Source organism: Mercenaria mercenaria, chromosome 9 (assembly GCF_021730395.1).
Source record: "Mercenaria mercenaria strain notata chromosome 9, MADL_Memer_1, whole genome shotgun sequence".
NCBI lineage: Eukaryota > Metazoa > Mollusca > Bivalvia > Venerida > Veneridae > Mercenaria > Mercenaria mercenaria.
In genome coordinates, this window is record NC_069369.1 from 31,970,541 (window position 1) to 31,989,728 (window position 19,188).

Here is a 19,188-nt window from a genome sequence, read left to right on the forward strand (position 1 = left end):
GGCGATTAACAACAGATGCTTTGGAAGTAAAAATCTTGAAGTGACCGTCAGTTTTTGTGAAACCCTTCAATATTTGTTTTCTTTTTGCTGATCCATAATCATTCATATCAACTGTTATATTGTCACATGTATGGTCATTAAGGAAATGGCGGTATCCCAGACACACAGCAGCAACACTTAGACTAATAACTGTTTAACTTTACAATTTTGCAAAATAAGTACATTTTTCACACCATATTTTCATTAATCAGACAAGAAATAAACTACCGTAAAAATGTAAATAGATACGATCCCGATTTCTTTCCCGAAAAGTGTCTATCTGTTCCTAAAATCGCTGAATGCGGCAATACGTTTTAAAGTGGCTATCAAAGGAGACGAGGCGTTAAAACTGTTTATTGAACGTCTTCCAGCGTATAACAGTCAAAATAAACACGAAGAACCATGATCTCATATTTCTCAGGTTTAAACAACATTGGAGTTAAGTTAGTACAGCGATCTTTTTTTTATTCACATTTTAACACAAAAAAATAAACTTAAAAATTTTGATTTATGATAAAATTAAACAAAGTGTTAAACAGGGAATGTAAATTAAAACTGTTCAATGGATTTTTCATTATATTTGTGCGGATTGAATTAAAATTTTAGATATCGCTAGACGAGATAAAGTTAATCGAAAATTTATGTATATTCAAACTCTTAGGATGTTTAAATATTGTTAAGATGTTTGAAAAATGACAGCTTAAAGATTTTACAAGGCCGTTATCTGAGGAACGCTCGGGTCAAGATGGTATAGAAGTGTTTATGTTCCGTAATAAACCGACTGCTAAAACTAAAGCTTCGGAGTTTTTCTATACCGTTGAGGACTACCATATTGATCCGGCCTAGACAAAGATAAAGGTTTGGGGCGAAGGACGACGATGTTTTAAAGTTTTATCAGTTTTGCGGCAATGGCAGAGGGAATAACTGTGTTACTAGGCTATCAGGGATTTTTGAAAGTATTAAAAAATGTGGATTTAGTCTTTATAGCGTGTTTTTAGACACTTTTCTCCAGATTTTTATAACAGGAAATCGCAGAGCAGTCGGGGATTGCTTTACGCGCTGTTGATACATTATATTTGTTTGATATTATATACACATGCTTCAAGAAATATAATTAGTTAAACACTCTTTATAATGTGTGTACGTCAAGCATATGGAATGAACATAAATGTCAGTGTATTGTAACAACTGAAAATAAAAATGGAAAACAGAAAGTGGTCCGCTTCGAGAGAAAGAAAGACAGCATGGACAGTCTGCTTGCAGAGAGCATTGCTTATCTTGGTGACAACCCTGATATCATTTGTACAATCGGAGAAGGTATTTTACCATTTATTTATTTGCCATACCAAGCACATCCTAGTACAAATAGAAAAATATGTTATTTTCTATTCAGTATAAAATATACCGATCTCTTTCTATTCGTATTTGCACGTATACCGGCAATTTAACAAATAACAATGAATGTTGCGATAAATGGGTGAATGTTGCTATAAATGGATGAATATTGTGATAAATGGCAATATAAGCAAGCTTTCAGGGCATATCAATTAATGAGGAAGTGAAAATGTGATTTCAATGAATTCTAGTCAGTACAATTTATAAAAACACTCGAGCAGTTTGTTATTATGCAGAAAAGGCTATGCACCGCGTTAGTCACGCTATAGTAATATTATGATAAAAAAATAAAAAATAATTTACACCGTTTAGATTTTGTATTTCATACACTTTGCTTATTTCTGAAAAGAAAGATGATATTGTGCTGCGAATCTGAAAGTATACCCCTTTTGAAATACAACATACATATTTTTCAGCCTTTATAAGAACCTCTTTTATGTGTATATACATACATTCCCTCATCATAGACATACATGTACACACACACTTTCAATATGCATACTCACTTCTCTGTGCAAATCTGACATAATGTCAGCCAGATAAAAAGCAGATCTTTAAATTTGACACTAATGGTTTTAATATAACTGGTCTAGATGAAATTAAGCACTTAAAATAACTCTATGGGTTTTAAATCAGTTTTATTTTTTTACCGATTACTAAATATTACATTAATATGCAGGCATTCACGTTTTCGTGAATTTGAATCAAAATAGCAGAGACGTGTGGTTTATTTCTGTTTTATGTCAATAAATTAGCATTTTAAGTTATTCAGACCAGCGTTTCATATTAATTTGAATGTAATATTCTTCATAAAAGAGTGAAATTATTAGACTTGTTATTTATTATCATAAAATCATTGTCCCACAAGGTGGGTCTTTCATGTTTGGCAAGTGAATGCAAAAATAGGTATGTTGTCAGGTATAAAAGATAATTGTGTGTCATATCTCAACGTAAAGCATCTGTCTTATGCAACAAGTGCATGGTATTTTTTTTGGCATTATATGAGCCGTGCCATGAGAAAACCAACATATTGGAATTGGAGAAACTGTTAGCGAACAGCATGGATCCTGACCAGACTGCGCGGATGCGCAGGCTGGTCTGGATCCATGCTGGTCGCATACCCACTATGTTGGTTTTCCCATGGCGCGGCTCATATTAATCCGGTTTTCGACAAAGGGGAACTGTATGGTATGGCAATTGCACGCTAGTTCGCGCAATAATTTTCAGACTGATATTTATCCCGAATATATTTTATTTTTAATGTGTTTCTAAAATAATTATATTTTTACACTAGAAGGAGAATTATTTTGATATGCAAGTAACTCAGAGACTAGATACAAATGTTGAAATATAGACACATTTTGACAAAATGTCTTTATAACAGGGGGTCTATACAACATGAAGAATAGACTGGCTCCCGTCACTATTCTTGTTCTGTAATTATTCTCATATAAGTTTCTTTATTACTAGTGGAAGTAACTCCAGCAGATTGTTCTTATATTGACATTTTTTATTGCATAGGTTGTATACGGTATAGCCATCAGATAAAAAAGTGCTATTTCAGAGGCTTAACATTTACTTATAAAATGCTTGCAGTATTTCAAAAAATAAATAAAATTCAGCCAGGGAGTCAGGCTACATAAGATGTTAACTGGGAAATAAATGTTGTTTCTACAGAAGCCTTTTGCGTAAATACATTAGGATTATCCGAAGAATATTTTATTAGACAATATGATACGCTTCTATCAAATTGCCCTTGAGTGTCTCAAACACAACTATCAAGTAGTACTGGTTCTCTCTAGGTAAGACGGCTTCGTGTGTTTGAGTGGAGCTAATCTAAGTTAGCCAGGCATGATTGTATCTAAAGGACTTTTCTCTCTCCCACTCTCCCCCCCACTCTCTCTCTCCCCCCCTCTCTCCCCCCCTCTCTCTCTCTTTTCTTGGGGGCGTTCTTTCAACTTGTCCCTCGAGTTCCTCTAACCAGATCGCTCTGTGTTTGTACTGGTAGAAGATGAATTTGACGTGGCTGCTTTTGTATGAAAAGCACACTTGAACGTGTTTATCATAAAAAGGGCGCTATTTAAATCTGGTTTAATACTATATGACAATATTTATATAAAATGCCATTTGCACACTGAAATATGTTTCAGAAAAAGAAAACTCATGATAATCCCCATTTGGCCGAAAACTATATATGACCGATTCGCTTTAACATTTGAAACTGAAAGCTCAAGTGTATTCGAGACAGTCTCTTTATTTAATGCAATTCACCATGTAATATACCTACTACTGTGGGAAGAGACACCAAATGTATCTAAAATTTCCTGCAATCACTCAAATGCGACGATAAAATATCATCTCGTTTAATGGTATATTATCTCGTCTTTTCATCCACAAAAAACTAACTTTCTCATGAAAAATTACTGTCATATTTAAACTTGCTTTTTGCTGTTGAAATAAAGACGATTTGTTTCACGTAATAACGTGGCCTGAAGCAAACGATGTTAATGTTATTGAGTTAAAAGCAAAAAAAAAAAACGAAACTGTTTTCAAAAGTTAATGGAAGATAGCTATCTAAAACCTGTTTGCGGCGAGACTTTCATTCGAAAAAGTGAATTGCGTAAAATGTAACGTCAGTCCCAGTAAAGTTAATAACCTGAAAGATAAATTGATAATTAACCGAATGTTGTTGTTGTTGTTGTTGTTGCTATTGTTGTAGATGTTGGATGGATCTTGTTTAAGTACAATCAATGAACTTGTATTTTTTTATACTTGGAATTAGCAATTATGGAAGCATCAATCAAGAATAGCGAACACACTTTTAAGAACATTGTAAATTTATCATACTTAAATATTAGTGCCTTTCATTGCATTTAGTTCGATATAGATAGGCTTTAAACGTTATTAATAAATATTTCGTTATGCTAGATTTACATCTTTAACAACAGTTTAACTTTATACCATTTTATGTGTTCACCGGGCAGAAAATGACCCTACATGATCATAAAATACCGTGAGAAATCGGTGATCTGTTATAAAATGAGAGAGGAGAACAGCATCTAACTGGTTTGTTTCTAAGCACACATTGTAAGCCTGACCGATGGCAAGATTGAATTAGGTGCCTGGGTCAACAACTCAGAGTGTAGAAAGTTGTTTTTTTTTAAGTGGATAATTATTGCAAAACATATTTGAATCAGTGTTTTAAAGTCCTTTATGTCCCGATGAGTGTAATTGAGTTGATCATTGCGAAGGAAAGAAAATCGATTTACTACTGAAAAACGTTTCAAATGATGATATTGAACAACCACGTTGTACTTGCCCACAACTCCTTTCTTCTCATGAAACAGTTTGCTACTCTCATGAAGCAAATGTACTTCACTCATGATACTAGTGTTCCATCTAGTATGATGCTTTCCTTAAAGCGGCTGCTTTACTCTCGTGCAATAAGTGTGCAACTTTCATGAAAAATGTTTGTAACTCGCTACTCTACTGCAATATGAGTGCTACCTAGTGTGCTTTCCCCGCGAAACTACTTAACTTCTCTCAAAATACTAGTGTACTACACTCATGAAACTAGTTTGTTTCTCTCAAAACACTGGTGTACTACACTCATGAAACTAGTTTGCTACACTCAAAACGCTACTGTACTACACTCATGAAACTAGTTTGCTACACACAAAACGCTAGTGTACTACTGTTTGCTACTCTCAGAATGCTTGTGTACTACACTCATGAAACTAGTTTGCTACTCTCAAAACGCTAGTGTAGCAGCACTCATGAACCTAGTTTGCTAAACTCATGAAACTAGTTTGCTACTCTCAAAACGCTAGTGTAGCAACACTCATGAACCTAGTTGCTACTCTCAAAACACTAGTGTACTACACTCATGAAACTAGTTTGCTACTCTCAAAACACTGGTGTAACTACACTCATTAAACTAGTTTGTTATACTACACTCATGAAACTAGTTCGCTACTCTCAAAACGCTAGTGTAACAACACTCATGAACCTAGTTTGCTACTCTCAAAACACTAGTGTACTACACTCATTAAACTAGTTTGCCACTTTCAAAACACCAGTGTAACTAGACTCATTAAACTAGTTTGCTACTTCCAAAATGCCAGTGTAACTCATAAAACTAGTTTGCTACTTTCAAAACGTCTGTGTAACAACACTCATGAAACTAGTTTGCTACTGTCAAAACGCCAGTGTAAGATATGAAACTAGTTTTTTACTTTTAAAACACTAGTGTAACTACACTCGTGAAAATCTCAAAACACTAGTGTAACTGCACTCATGAAATTGCTTTGCTACTCTAGAAACACTATTGAGCGACACTCGTGAAACTAGTTTGTTACTAGCAAAACACTAGGTTGCTTCTGCCATGAAACTAGTTTGCTTGTCTCAACACACTAGCCTGCTTCTCTCATGAAACTAGTTTGCAACTCTCAAAACAATGATGCGCTACACTCATGAAACTACATTTGTTTGTATTTTGTTACTCGGAAATCACAATTTCCTACGTCCATAAAAGTAGTTTGTGCTACCTGTAGGAAACGATTGTGCCACCTGTAGGAAACTTAAAATCAAGGGATGCTACTATTCTGCCACCAGTAAGCTCTTTACTGTCGTTTGTTGTATTTGAATCGAGCTTGAACGTTTCAAAATACCTTTTCAGTGCACTCTAAACAATGTGCATCATGTATTAAGCTATTTTATAACAGATAGCAAAGTGTACTTTTATCGCACTGAATATTTCATATCCTTTGTTTAATGCATTCAATACCCAAGTACATGCTTTAGTTAAATGAAATGCTCGTTTTGTTAAAATATCAGTGATATGGTGATAAATATATAGGTTAACAATGTGATGAAAAAGATTTTGACTGAATTTATCAATGAACATAGATACAGAAAGATGGTCTACTTTTTCCGACTGTTGTAAACGCATTTTAGCTATTAAGCCATTCATTATAATATCAGAACGGCTGTCAATGTTTAACTAGATTTTAAGAATCATTGTAGTTGATAATAGGTTTTGAAATAAACACTTTAAATTAAATTCAGTGTATTATATCGGGTATTTATGATCTGCGATAAGAAATAGCGGTATTTAATTTATTTGGTACGACTATTAATAAAAAAGGACGTAGACACAGTGCTATATTTTTTGATCCTTTGGAATCAAGAAGTACGATCAGTTTTACAATAATAGAATTCCGCTTATGCCGGTGCCAGGGCGCATAGGGGTGGGGGGAGGAGGGGGGATGAATGTTTCATTACCATTCAGGAATAGACTAAATGACCGGGTCTGCCGTTATTTTGCTTAGATCTTCTTTCTGGTGTTATTACATACGTACGCCTAGATGGCCATATTACAGGTGAATTAAGATCGGAATAATCTTTCATTGAGTGGACACATTGTGCTATTTATTCACTATTGGCATCAGGACGCTTTGGGAATTTTCAAGTCATCTGAATCTTTTAACTATTCTCCAGTAATAATAAACAACTCTATTCTATACAACGTTTCGGCTTATTTTCGCCTTTATAAAGTATAAATGTTCTGAGATGATCACGTCACATTTCGACCATGTTCATTGCTTTCTCAATAAACATACGGATATGACGTTACGTTAACGATATGGTAACGTATTATCATTGAGGAATCCGTATTATCATTGAGGAAACAATGAACATGGTCGAAATGTGATGTGATCATCTCAGAACATTTATACTTTATAAAGGCGAATAAAGCCGAAACGTTGTATAGAATAGAGTTGTTTATTATTAATTGATATCATCAATCCCTTTGGATTTTATACTTACTTATTTTCCCCAGTACCTGAAACGACAAACCTTTTGCCTGAGAAGTCGTTCAGTACGGGCTTATGGTGGCGACAATAAATAACCACTTCCTCTCCCATGTTTAAGATTATTATCTGCCCCTCTGATAAAAATCAGACTGCACATATTTATAGCATATTGTCTTGTCTAATATTTTTGTACATAATATTGGCAGTAATAATCCCCGGGTGTGACCCAGGGTAATCTTAACCATCTGGGAGGTAAGAAATAAGAAGCCGGGTTAAAACAGGTCACATTGATTATTGTTACTATCAATCAAAATGTGTTGCAATGTGTGTTTTTTTTTTTTTTTTGCTTTTTCGCTGATTATGACTTTATATATAGATATAGCAAATTTTGCTAAGAAAATGTGTATATTTAGACTTTTGACTTATCGTTTCTTCTTTTTGAAGTCGGGGCGTTCGTTCGTGCATGCGTGCGGGCAAATATTAACAAAATATTCCATATTACATTCTTTCTTAACGTATCTGTAAGCGACCATACTCTTCGCACTTTGATTCTCTGCTATTTTATTGTGAGCAAAAGATGTTCACTTCAATTTTTAGTTTCATACCATATTATAAAGACATAAAGTTGGTGAAGAAAATAAGAAAAAAAATTCGATTGATCTTTGATTGGTTTAGTGCCGCTTTACGATTATTTTTATCATGAATGTCGTAAAAGAGATAATTGCGGTACTAAAAATGTGTATGATACAGACATCCGGATTGCTCAGCCATATGTTAGAAAGCCATATTTTGACATTTGAATGAGTTCATTGCCTCATAATTGCGATTTTTTTTCATGTTATTTGTGATAGCATCCTGCTTTTGTAAAAAGAGCATTTTTGTAATCCTTAAGCGCGTTATTATGTATCCCGTATTTTTTGTTCTAATGAGACAATAGACAATTTCAACATTATTTAGCCACAGGCTCAAAACGCGAAATGACTCAACTGTCGCGGTAGAAAACATCGAAAATTGACATACAGTTATGCGGGCTCCTTATCTTCTCTGATTGTATCTTTTCTTAGTTTTATGAGAATATGGCAAAAAATAACAACATATATCAATTCGACAGTTTCGTTTTATTTAGGTTGTGTTAGACCATAACATTGAAGCAAAGGTTTAATTTGTGATAGCTTTGCACACAAGAAAGGCAGATGTCGTGAGGTAAAAGAAAAGAAATCGGCATTAATAAAGGATCTGAAGGGAGTCTGGCCAGAGCGGTAATTTTCAATGGCAAGGTCAGCGTTCAGTGGTATCAGATGCCATCTAAAGGCTGTTGTCACCATGCGATGCGCCATTTTGGTATCAAAGGTCAATAGGTGGGGCTTGCATATTGTCTGAGGTCACATTAGGTCATTGCGCATCATAGAAGGCGCGTAGAAAATGGCGCGAGTGGTATTGTCCAAGGTGTCAGAAAACTGAAAGGCCGTTAGCATGTTTGAGTGGTTTGAGGTCACTCTAAGCATGGCCAAGTGATCATTTGATTGACCATACTGTGTAATGGATAGCTTCTGGTGGGATTAATACTGTCTGTTTGTGTAACAGTCAGCTATACATATCGCTCAAGACGCTGGAAACTACGGGAAACTACGCGAAACGACAATAATACGTTCACTCGACAAATATAAATGTTCGAAGTTGACATAGCGCATCAATAATAAAACTTAAATAACTTGTATAAAAACAGCACAAGCATATCATATGAAAACGTTGGTTAATGCAGCGTATTCATCACAAAACTGGGGTACACTAAAACCGGGTATCGGAATGCGAGATGTCTCTTTTCAAAGATAAAGATGTCCCCATTTTTTTCTTTTTTTTTCTTTGTAAAATAAGAACATGTACATAGTGTGTATTATGGGATCAAGATCATTCAATTTCAAGTCACGAGGCATGAACGTATTTACATTCGGAACATATAGCTTAAACCGATAAAATTGCAAGGGGTGTAACGATACGCCAGTCTCACGATACAATATATATCGGGATACAGATCCAATGATACGGTAAATATTGCGATACATATTGAGTACCATAAGTAAAAAAGTGTCTTGCTCATATGTATCTCACTGTATGTATGCATATATGTACTCATTATATTCAAAAATAAATACAGTAACTGTTTAAACCGAAAAGTGACAAAATGAAAAAAAATATCAATGTTCCTTCACTTGGAAAGTACTTCAAATTTTGTTTTAAAATAAAGAAATTTTCATAAATCATAAATTTGTTTAGTTACCATCTTTAACACTGATTGTATGAATGTTTTCGTTCAATGTTTCTATTCTTACTGTATCGTTTCTGTACCGTGAAACAGACCTATGATACGATACGCATAGACTAATGTATCGTGATACAGTGAATTTTGATTTATCGTTTCACTCTTAAAATCACAACAAAGAATTTCGTTTTTTTGATAGTTTGTTGAAGCCATTATATGTATAACTGTGTTCCGTTTTTATGTCGGTGCTAGAGGCTCGGGTAATGTTGCAAGATTTCGTTTATTACCAATCATGAATAGACTTGGATAGTCGTTACCTTTTAGACTGGCATCAGTCGTTAGAGTCATTAAATGTAAAGCACCTGGAAATAAAATCCTCTCTGATACCACTTTCTGAAAAAATTACAATATCTCTTGCCTCTGCTGAGATGAGTCTAGAGAGAAAATGTTTTTCTGAGAAAATGTCAGTGTCGGTACGAAGCAATTAATATTATTACAGATTATTCGAGACTTTGTAAGTCTAGTTATATGTATACCTTAAAGATCTTATGGATTTGAATTCAATACGGCCAATCATTGGATTATGGAGTTAACGTCTGGTTTCAATATCAAAATAATTACAAGAGACCCGTATAATTATCATGCTAATGATATCAACATAACCGATACGGAAAGATCTGTTTCTAAAATCAAAGTAACTGTATCAACATTCACTTCTAGGGTATAGAAAATAACACATACAACAAACTATGAAGTGAATAAACCCTTGACTCAAATTGAAACAATATAACAACAATTTGTGACAGGAATCTTTGTTTCGATTGAGAAAATCTTCTTCAGCAAGCGTGTTTCCTATATTTTTCAGAGATCTAGTCTGATTTAGATTTAACTTTCAATGATTTACAGCTGTACTGTAATACATGTAAAAACACACATAGGATTGTACATGTACCGCTGCATATCTACTTTCATTAAGAAAGAGTGGTTCTCGGTTTGCCAAGGAAGCGACGTAAAAAAACTACATGGTGCTCGGAAGCTTTGGTAGTTTCTGTTGTTTTCAAGCATAAATCGTAACGCGCATATAATATGAGCCGCGCCGTGCGAAAACCAACATAGTGGCTTTGCGGCCAGCATGGATCCAGACCAGCCTGCACATCCACACAGTCTGGTCAGGATCCATGCTATTCGCTAACAGTTTCTCTAACTGCAATAGGCTTTGAAGACGAACAGCATGGATCCAGACCAGACTGCGCGGATGCGCAGGCTGGTCGGGATCCATGCTGGTCGCACAGCCACTATGTTGGTTTTCTCATGGCGCGGCTCATATGTAATAACAACTCGTCAAGACGAGCCGGAATAAAGTTGTCCTTTTGTACGAAAGAAAGATCTATACGAGTCAGTTTACGTTATTTTATATCATAGATCCATATATGATATATTATCAACAACGGTTTCAATAAACATGGGCATGGATCCCTTTGTTTAATAAACAATAACCTGTCAATTAATGCTCATCTTTTTAGTTTGTCCTTACGTTGGTTTTGTCATTCATTACATTTTTATTAAATGCATGGTATAAATATAATCTCCCATATCTCGCGTGATATCTCAAGATCAAACAAGATACAATTGTTTTTAAAAGATATTTATGCCAAGTTGGGTCTTTTATGAGAGGGCAGCTACTATTAAGATGTAACTTAAACTGAAATATTAGTATAGGAGGTGGTTTATAGAAGGAAAATAAATCAAATATATAATTGGCATTCCAATATCAAACAATTAAAAAATATACTCCGATGTCAGATGTTGCCAAAGTTCATGCTATAGTATGTCCATGCGCCGAATAATTTGTTTAATTTATAAAATCTGAATATAGTAACACCATAAATTGCACAAGAAAGTTGTATATGGAAATTGATAAATAAAGAAGATATGAGCAGCAAATTATCAAACTGTAGAAATAAATATGATTAAACTGTTTTTGAATAAAGTGTTATCATTTTATTTTAATTTGTTACAGTTTCCATACGATCTTTTAAACATGCGTTGCGTTTTGATGTGAAAATTTTAACACGATTGTTACATTTTATTTTTCAGTACTAAAGCAATCGTTACACAAACGCGTTTTATACATAGTTTGGATTAATTCTTAAATGCCCGAATGTTGCTTTATTGCACTGTAACCATGGAAACAGTTTCTATGACACTTGCAACAGACAGACAAATTGTTCTATAACAAAATTAGTTCTATGTAACGTCACTAATTAGGTAACTTTAATTATATTACAAATAATTTTCCTGGCGTTTAGGCAGATTAGTTGACGAAACAAGTCTGGGAAACAAGTGAACGTTTGATCTGAGAGAAAAATAATATCCCTGAGAATTCTCTATTACGGTACGGAATCCTGTTAGGACCATGTCGTATGTCTTTGAGGTCGACGCACGACTGTATGTTTCGTCGCTGGTTTATCGATGCTCATGTAATCATTGCCATTGGATTTCCATCATGAGTGGAACCTTCAGCTTGATCTGTTTTTGGTTCCTTGAGATTTTCAAATGATACTGCATAAATAACATTAGATTCGGTCGTCTTGTAGTTATGTTACCGGCGAGGAGATCACGGGTTTGAAGCTCACTTCGGTGATAACTACGTACCTCATCATATGGCACCTGTTTTTGTTTCTTCTATGAAATGGATTCGATAGTTTTTAACAGTTATATATAAAATAGCATATGCCAAAAGACGCTTATATATTGTAGAGCATTCTTCTTTTAGATCCTTTGAATTTAAGATAGCGGACCCGTAATGACTTCGGCAAATTCCGTTTGATTCCGTATTCTCGTCCGGCAGTTCGGCATTCTTCGGTCGTAAAGTAGCTCAACGAAGACACAACTTTCCGTAAAAAAACCGGAAATTGGTTTTTTGGCTAGCTTCAAATCAGATTGGCCACCGGTCCGTCCGCGGTTCTTTGTTAAGAATGCTGCCTCGCTATGTTATCCTTATATCATCCATTTAAATCTACGATTACAAACCGAATTAAATGAACTTGCTATACGTTGAAGCGACAATGTTAACTTTCTGCTTTAAATTAACCCACATAATTATTTACATGAAACATTCGGAATAATTCAGTTATCTTTTATAAAAATATATCTAGCGTACACGAGCCATGATAATGTTGTATTTGCTTTACTTTTGTCTCAACCATTAACTCTAAACTGCTCCCACGGGTATAATGTCTGTCATAGAACCAAAATGTAGGACAAAACGTATTTACAACGTTCATGTATACGCTTTGTTAAAATCATCATGTCATACACTGGAGTTCTCATATTTTAGTACTTTGTAACATATGTTTCCTTGTTTCCAATTTTTTTTTCCATAGATGATGTCGGTAGGTCTGCTTTTATTGTTGTGGTTTTGTATCTTATTACATGTTATAATGAAACATGTTGTATTTGCCGAGACAGGCTTAATTCGTGCGCGATCGTAATGTGAAAACGTGCTCTCAGATACACATTATAACATCAAAATTTAAAAATATAGAAAGAAAAAAAAATCTTAACATTTCAAAACTTGTCAGTCAGATATATTTTGTATCAGTTAAGTAAAATATATAGTTACTTTTTCTCCTATCTTACCTATCTTTCTGTACTATATACGTGACTAACGCTGTAATAAGTTTTTCCTATTGTGTTTTACAAACTACCGCCGAAAGTCTGAAAAGTAAATGAGTTGATGTTATGTACAGAGTTGCGCCATGAATGGACGCTAGAAACAGAAATGACCACCAAGATTAGCAAATTTTGTCAAAATGTATAATATTCGGAACATTTTCCCTCGCCCCCTTCACGCTCCCTACCCCCTCTTACAAAGCTGGATATTGGTATGACGTTCGGACGTCCTCTTATTACATCACTCAGTATATCTAGTGACATGTCCTTACAGAAACGCTAACAAATATCTTTGTTACAGGGTAACCGTTAATGTCACTATTACATATAGCAATCTTTTTCATAATCGGCGGTAACTAACATAAGTGTTGTATTTTCAAAATACCACCAAAGACCTTTATTTCCATACTTTATCAGTATTAGACAGATGTGTTAATATAAATCTTTATCTAGTAATACATGAAGTGACGGTTTACCATCATCCTATTCAGTTTGACTACCCGAATATGAAACATCTTATCAAAAATTAATTAAATTCTTTTTATCCAAAACGCTGAGGACACCCCTAGAAATCATCTTTTGATCTCCTGTATCTTGTTTGCATATTTTTACGTTTAACTTGAATAACTTCCACAGCCTAAGTAGTTTTGAACAGTTCGAGTGCACTTGAGTCAATTTAAATGAACATCTGGGTTGGGGATTTCCCATGCTAATTATTTCGAATCTGTACGGTGTCTCTTCCTGAGAAGTTAATGTTTGATCCGCCTTTTCTGTAAAAAATGTTTTCTTTATTTCTGTTTAGATATGAGACAATATCATTCACGTTATACATCACTTTAAAGAAATTTCAAGGGTGGTAGAAAGAAGAACTTTTCAATTTTCAAAATATTATTATCTTGATTAGTTTTCAATTTATAGACATATGGCTCAGTCATTTTTGTCTGTGACAGTACTTTGATCAAAGAGACACAAGTCTGTTACACTTAGTTACGGTTGTTCATATTGTTTTTCCTGTTATTGTGCCTTTTCATCTTTATCGTTTTCAGCTGCGGTACTTAGGAAAATGTTGCATGCAGTTCTATTAATTAGTGCGAAACGACAAAAACAGTGTTGTTGTCTACAGCAGTGACAGAATAAATAAATGTTCATGATACGAACTCCCAAAAGATAAGTTTTTTTGCTTGAGTTTAAGCTTTTGAAAACAATAAAATGAACCAATACTATCTATATATTTTCAGATTCCTTTGCCTCGTTTTCAAGACTTGCGCGCGCACTACCCGGGCTATTCACATCATGGCGGCCAATACAGAAATCATGAATTATACAACATGATAGGCATCGAAAAAAATAACAACTTGCTTCTTCATGATACAAGTGCATTAAGACTTTCATATTCTTTAAATCAGATCGGTGGAGTTCACTCCCTTGGCAAAGAAATGATACATTTCTCGAGATTTGGACACGACAGTATCCAAGGAAAGGATCAGCTGCAATATATATTTTTGCCAATTTCATTCGGCCCTTACCTAGCCGATAAATATGGATATCCAAACATTTCAAAACTGCATCAAGTAAATCCTGTGCAAACGAAACATACATTTTGGGGCAAGCAAGGTATATTAAGAGTGATAACATACACAAATCACGGAAATCAGCCTAAAGGACATGTTGCATTGTGGGATTGTTATCATTTCCACCAATCAAAAGACTGGATTTCCGGAAACAGTTTGTTAACAGTGGAGTTCTGGGAGTCACCAGGTACTTTTCTTTTCTCTAATCGATAATTATTTTTCAAGACCGGTTTCAGCAGCTGTAATTTTTATAAATTATATGATTACCGACAATGAATACGTATTGATTTGATTTGATTTGAATTAAGTGAAACTGAAAACATTTGTAATTTTGTTATGTAGAAGTCTAATATGAAAAGTAATTGTTGTCTGAAATAAATAGTCTTCAATTTTTTTTTATGTTTTTATAAGCCTTACAATGTTAGAGTTTAAAACTGCCGCAGAAATAACGCACATTTTTAGTGTTGTTGTTTTTTGAAGATCTCCTGTTAGGTTTAGAATCCATTTGGATTTTCTGCTCAGAAAAAGGTTCTGTTTTTTTTTTTTTGTATTTGTTTTTTATTTTCTTTTGCAGATTCTGACTGTTCCGAATATTCTGCAGACACCACCCAACCAATCACAATTATTCCATTATTACCTGTAAAAAGCGACCAGTCAAAATCAGCGTTGCAAAATGAGAACAGTCAATCAAAATTGTTAAGCATTTTAAAAGACAGTAGTATTAAATCAAAGGCAAAATACCTAAAGCATTTGATTATGCCAACAAACGCGAGACATTCTTCAAAGAAGCAAAGGCTGAAAAACAAGTTAAAGAAATTAAGGTAGAAGTGAACTAAATATTCAAGGTAAAGTGAAGACTGCTATATTTTTCTCCGATTTTTCAAATATTTGAATATCCATTACACAGCATTCGATTTTGAACAGGATTTTACTGTTAAAGACAAAGTAGTAAAAATCTGAATTGTGATTTTACTGTATTCGTGATCTCGCTATCGAAAATAGATAAAAATGACACGAAGACAACTTTATAATTTACGACTGGAAACAATTGGACAGTTCTTTGAGTGCATTTTGTCTTCCATACCGAAGTCTTCCGAACAGGCAGCATTTATTATCGGAGGGTTAAAGGGAGGTAACCACAAGAAACTATTAAAAGAGATCCATATTCTGTTACTCATCCCTTGAAAATTGTAAAAAATAGCGTGTATTCTTTTTATTTATATCTAGTCAGTTTGTTTATGTTTGCTTACTCGTTATTTTTCTTTCCGCAATTATTGTTATTAGTGTAAAATACTTGTACTTTTTTATTCAATTGTTTACAAAGTAAATACTTTGTAATGACGTCATGCAACAATTTGAGTACACCATATGTTGCAAAATATATAATTTCATCATTTTTTTTCATCAGGTTTGGAAACATGTTTATCTTATAGGTACAGTGTATAATGTGACAACGACATCTGTGTAAACGCTGCTTCATTTATTTTGCGTTTTCAAGTTTTTTCTTATTTAACGGTGACTGTTACAGTCTAACTACAAAGGTCAAAATTAGGGATGTGAAACGATTTCTCTCTGTATAGATTTTTTTTTATTTGTAGCAAACGTTATGTCATTAGTGGTAAAATTCAAACTGAAATCACTCAGAATACAGTGTAACTTTGACCATAGCATCAGTTGTAACAATTACGGTACCAGCTGTAACTGATATAGTTATGACATTCAGTGTAACTTTTAGCAAAAAGAAAAGAGGAAGTTTAAAATCGCTATCGTTTCTATATATGAATTACAATAATTGGTCATATTACATGGAAATTGTTTTTATATTCTTTTAGGGATTTATTATCATACAATATTGAGTCATATTATGTATTAAATTTTGTAATATATGAAATTTGTAATGTTCACATATTGCATTCGATCATTCTAATGGCAGATCTGGGATAAAGGGCATTGTTTTTTTCAGAGGTTTTCTATAGATCAAGAAGAAAAAACATCGTTTTACAATATGAAACACATTGTTATGTTTTTTTTATAATTGATTTCAAACAATACTGTCCTTAAAGACATTTAAAAGATTTGAAAGTTGCACTTTTAGACAAACGTACATCTTTGGGCACCGTTTTCATTATATGTTTGTTCGCCGTTTAATATCATCCGATTGTACAAATGAAAAAAGGATATCCGATTTCTTTTTAAAGTGTTTTTTTTCAGTTCATAAATCCGCAGTATATTGTAATAAAACAGATACCCGGAATTAACTTGACAATGTTACATACTCTCGGGTGATCATTGGTATTTTATATCCTCATTTAAAGTATTGACTCCCCCGCATTGGTTTGGTAAAAAGTTTTTTAAAAACTTTAAAAAATTTTGTGAAAGCATACATTAATAATCATGTATCCCCTAAATGTCCCTTTAATGTACAAGTACTTGTTTCGGAAGGCCCCGAAGGCGTTACATCCGTTAAATTGTTACCCTGATTTTAAGCATACAAAAGTATGTTCAGTGCAGATCTATAGTAATTGAACAGGTATACAGCTTTTTTTATACCATAGAGACTTGGCTTCTCTGAATAATAATTACCATACAATGCTAAATATTATCATAATCTTGTGATTTTAAATTGAACGATAAAATTGAAAGTGGGTATTTTTTCTTAAATGGCGCACTAAAATTCACACCGAAATTTTCTGGGTAAAAACACCAGTTTATTTCTAGGTCAAAATGGCGGGAATCCCATCTGAATTTCGGATACAGTGTACGGAAATGAAAAAGGCTCGCTTTGGCACGTTTTAATAATGGATAGACTTTCTCAATATCATGTTTCTAAACTTAATTTATTTTATAAGTTGTACAGGCGTGGGTTTCTACTGAATCAGAGCGACGAAGACCTAAAAATAAGTAGAATTTCCAGATCGAATTAGGTAGATGAAAAGGGTGTCTTTACCGGGTTTATCGCAGTTATTCAAAGAAATCTGTCAGGCTGACATTATGCTATTTTTAGAAAAGATTGTGATATCATGTACTATAGCCATTCGCGTGGTGACCTAACCGCGTTGCTTTGCTACGTGCCATTTATATATTGTTCACATACATGTTGGTAAGAAATTAACCAAATACAGTATTTCACATAATTTACGAAATCTGTTCACAACGAAGACTTTGAATCAAAAATAAATATCTCAGAAATATTTGTGTTTCACCTTTTTTGTATGTTTGATGTTGCACCAGTGACTAATATAAGGTCATTCGACAAATTTCCAGCTGTGATGATAGATGAAGACGCCAGATGCCCAATTTTATACTCGTGGAACAGATTCGTATTAGTCGTTTCACAACCAAACCTGTACGAGTATTAGCTAGTGACAAAACATCAAAAATATGGTAACAATTATGGAGAACTTCCTTAACATTTCAAATGTGAAAATTCGAAGAATTTTTCGCGCTATTTTAAGGGATACAATATCTCTGAGTAAGATCAAGAACGTTGTGAAAGCACTACCTGCATTTGCACATTGTATGGTATTTGTGTGACAAATTATGTATATCAGTAATTGACATAATCTTTAGGAGGCCAAAAGATAACTTAACTGGGTATTTTTGGGTTTCATAAGTCTCCATTTAGTTATAAACTTCTGTCTCTGCATAGTACATGGCTTGTTATCAAATTCTGTTACCATGTGACAGCATGAATGACATTTTTCGTAGAATTTATTTATGCATGAACACAATCACAAAATGATTTTTTTCCATTTTTAGACCATTTTACCATGTGACTAATACAGATTTGCTAATGAAACGACCCATATAGACAATTTAGTCAAAGATCTCTCGGTATTACACTGTTCTGTGAAACTTTGCTATGCTACACTCGCACACAGACGATATCATATCAAAAGCAAGAAAGGCGTGGTTGCTTTGTGTTTCTACTACGTCCTGACTACGTTCATTCCAAGATCACCTCACCTCTGTTCGAAAACTCGTTTGAGTGTAGAATATTTCATGTGAGGATGCAATCAAGCTGGCTCACGGAAATTTGGTGTTTTTTACCAAGGAGTCCGCCACTGCCTGTAAAAATGCATGCAAGAAGTATTTTCCTTTCCGCGTGCCGGTCCAGACATTATTCTATGCTGTCCAGATAGACGACGTTACGCCATGAATTCCGGTTAAAACCTTAACTACAGTTGGTTACCAGAAGACTAGCCGTTTGACTACAATCTTTAAACTTGTATCTCAAAACTAGTGAATGTAGCCAGTCTACGTCTTATGTCCAATATCGCGCACCACAGTCTAAAGCGAAGCGGCAGCACTTTAGCAATTCTACTGCACAACCGAAATCGTCAGGGTGAAACAATTTTCGCACCCCTAGAGTACGAAGAGAACGGAGGGATCAGTCCTTCAAAACCTCTGCCAAGAATGACAAGTCTGGCCC

The 19,188-nt window shown here is 34.2% G+C and overlaps 1 protein-coding gene across 1 annotated transcript; it reads left to right on the top strand.

Moving 5' to 3' along the window:
- The first annotated feature begins 387 nt into the window (after positions 1-387).
- Positions 388-17,947, top strand: LOC123546859 (uncharacterized). The gene is made up of 3 exons (XM_045333472.2): positions 388-1,356; positions 14,424-14,943; positions 15,331-17,947. The coding sequence occupies exons 1-3, from the start codon at positions 1,240-1,242 to the stop codon at positions 15,579-15,581; spliced, it is 888 nt and encodes a 295-aa protein (XP_045189407.1). The 5' UTR covers positions 388-1,239; the 3' UTR covers positions 15,582-17,947.
- The last annotated feature ends 1,241 nt before the right edge of the window (positions 17,948-19,188 follow it).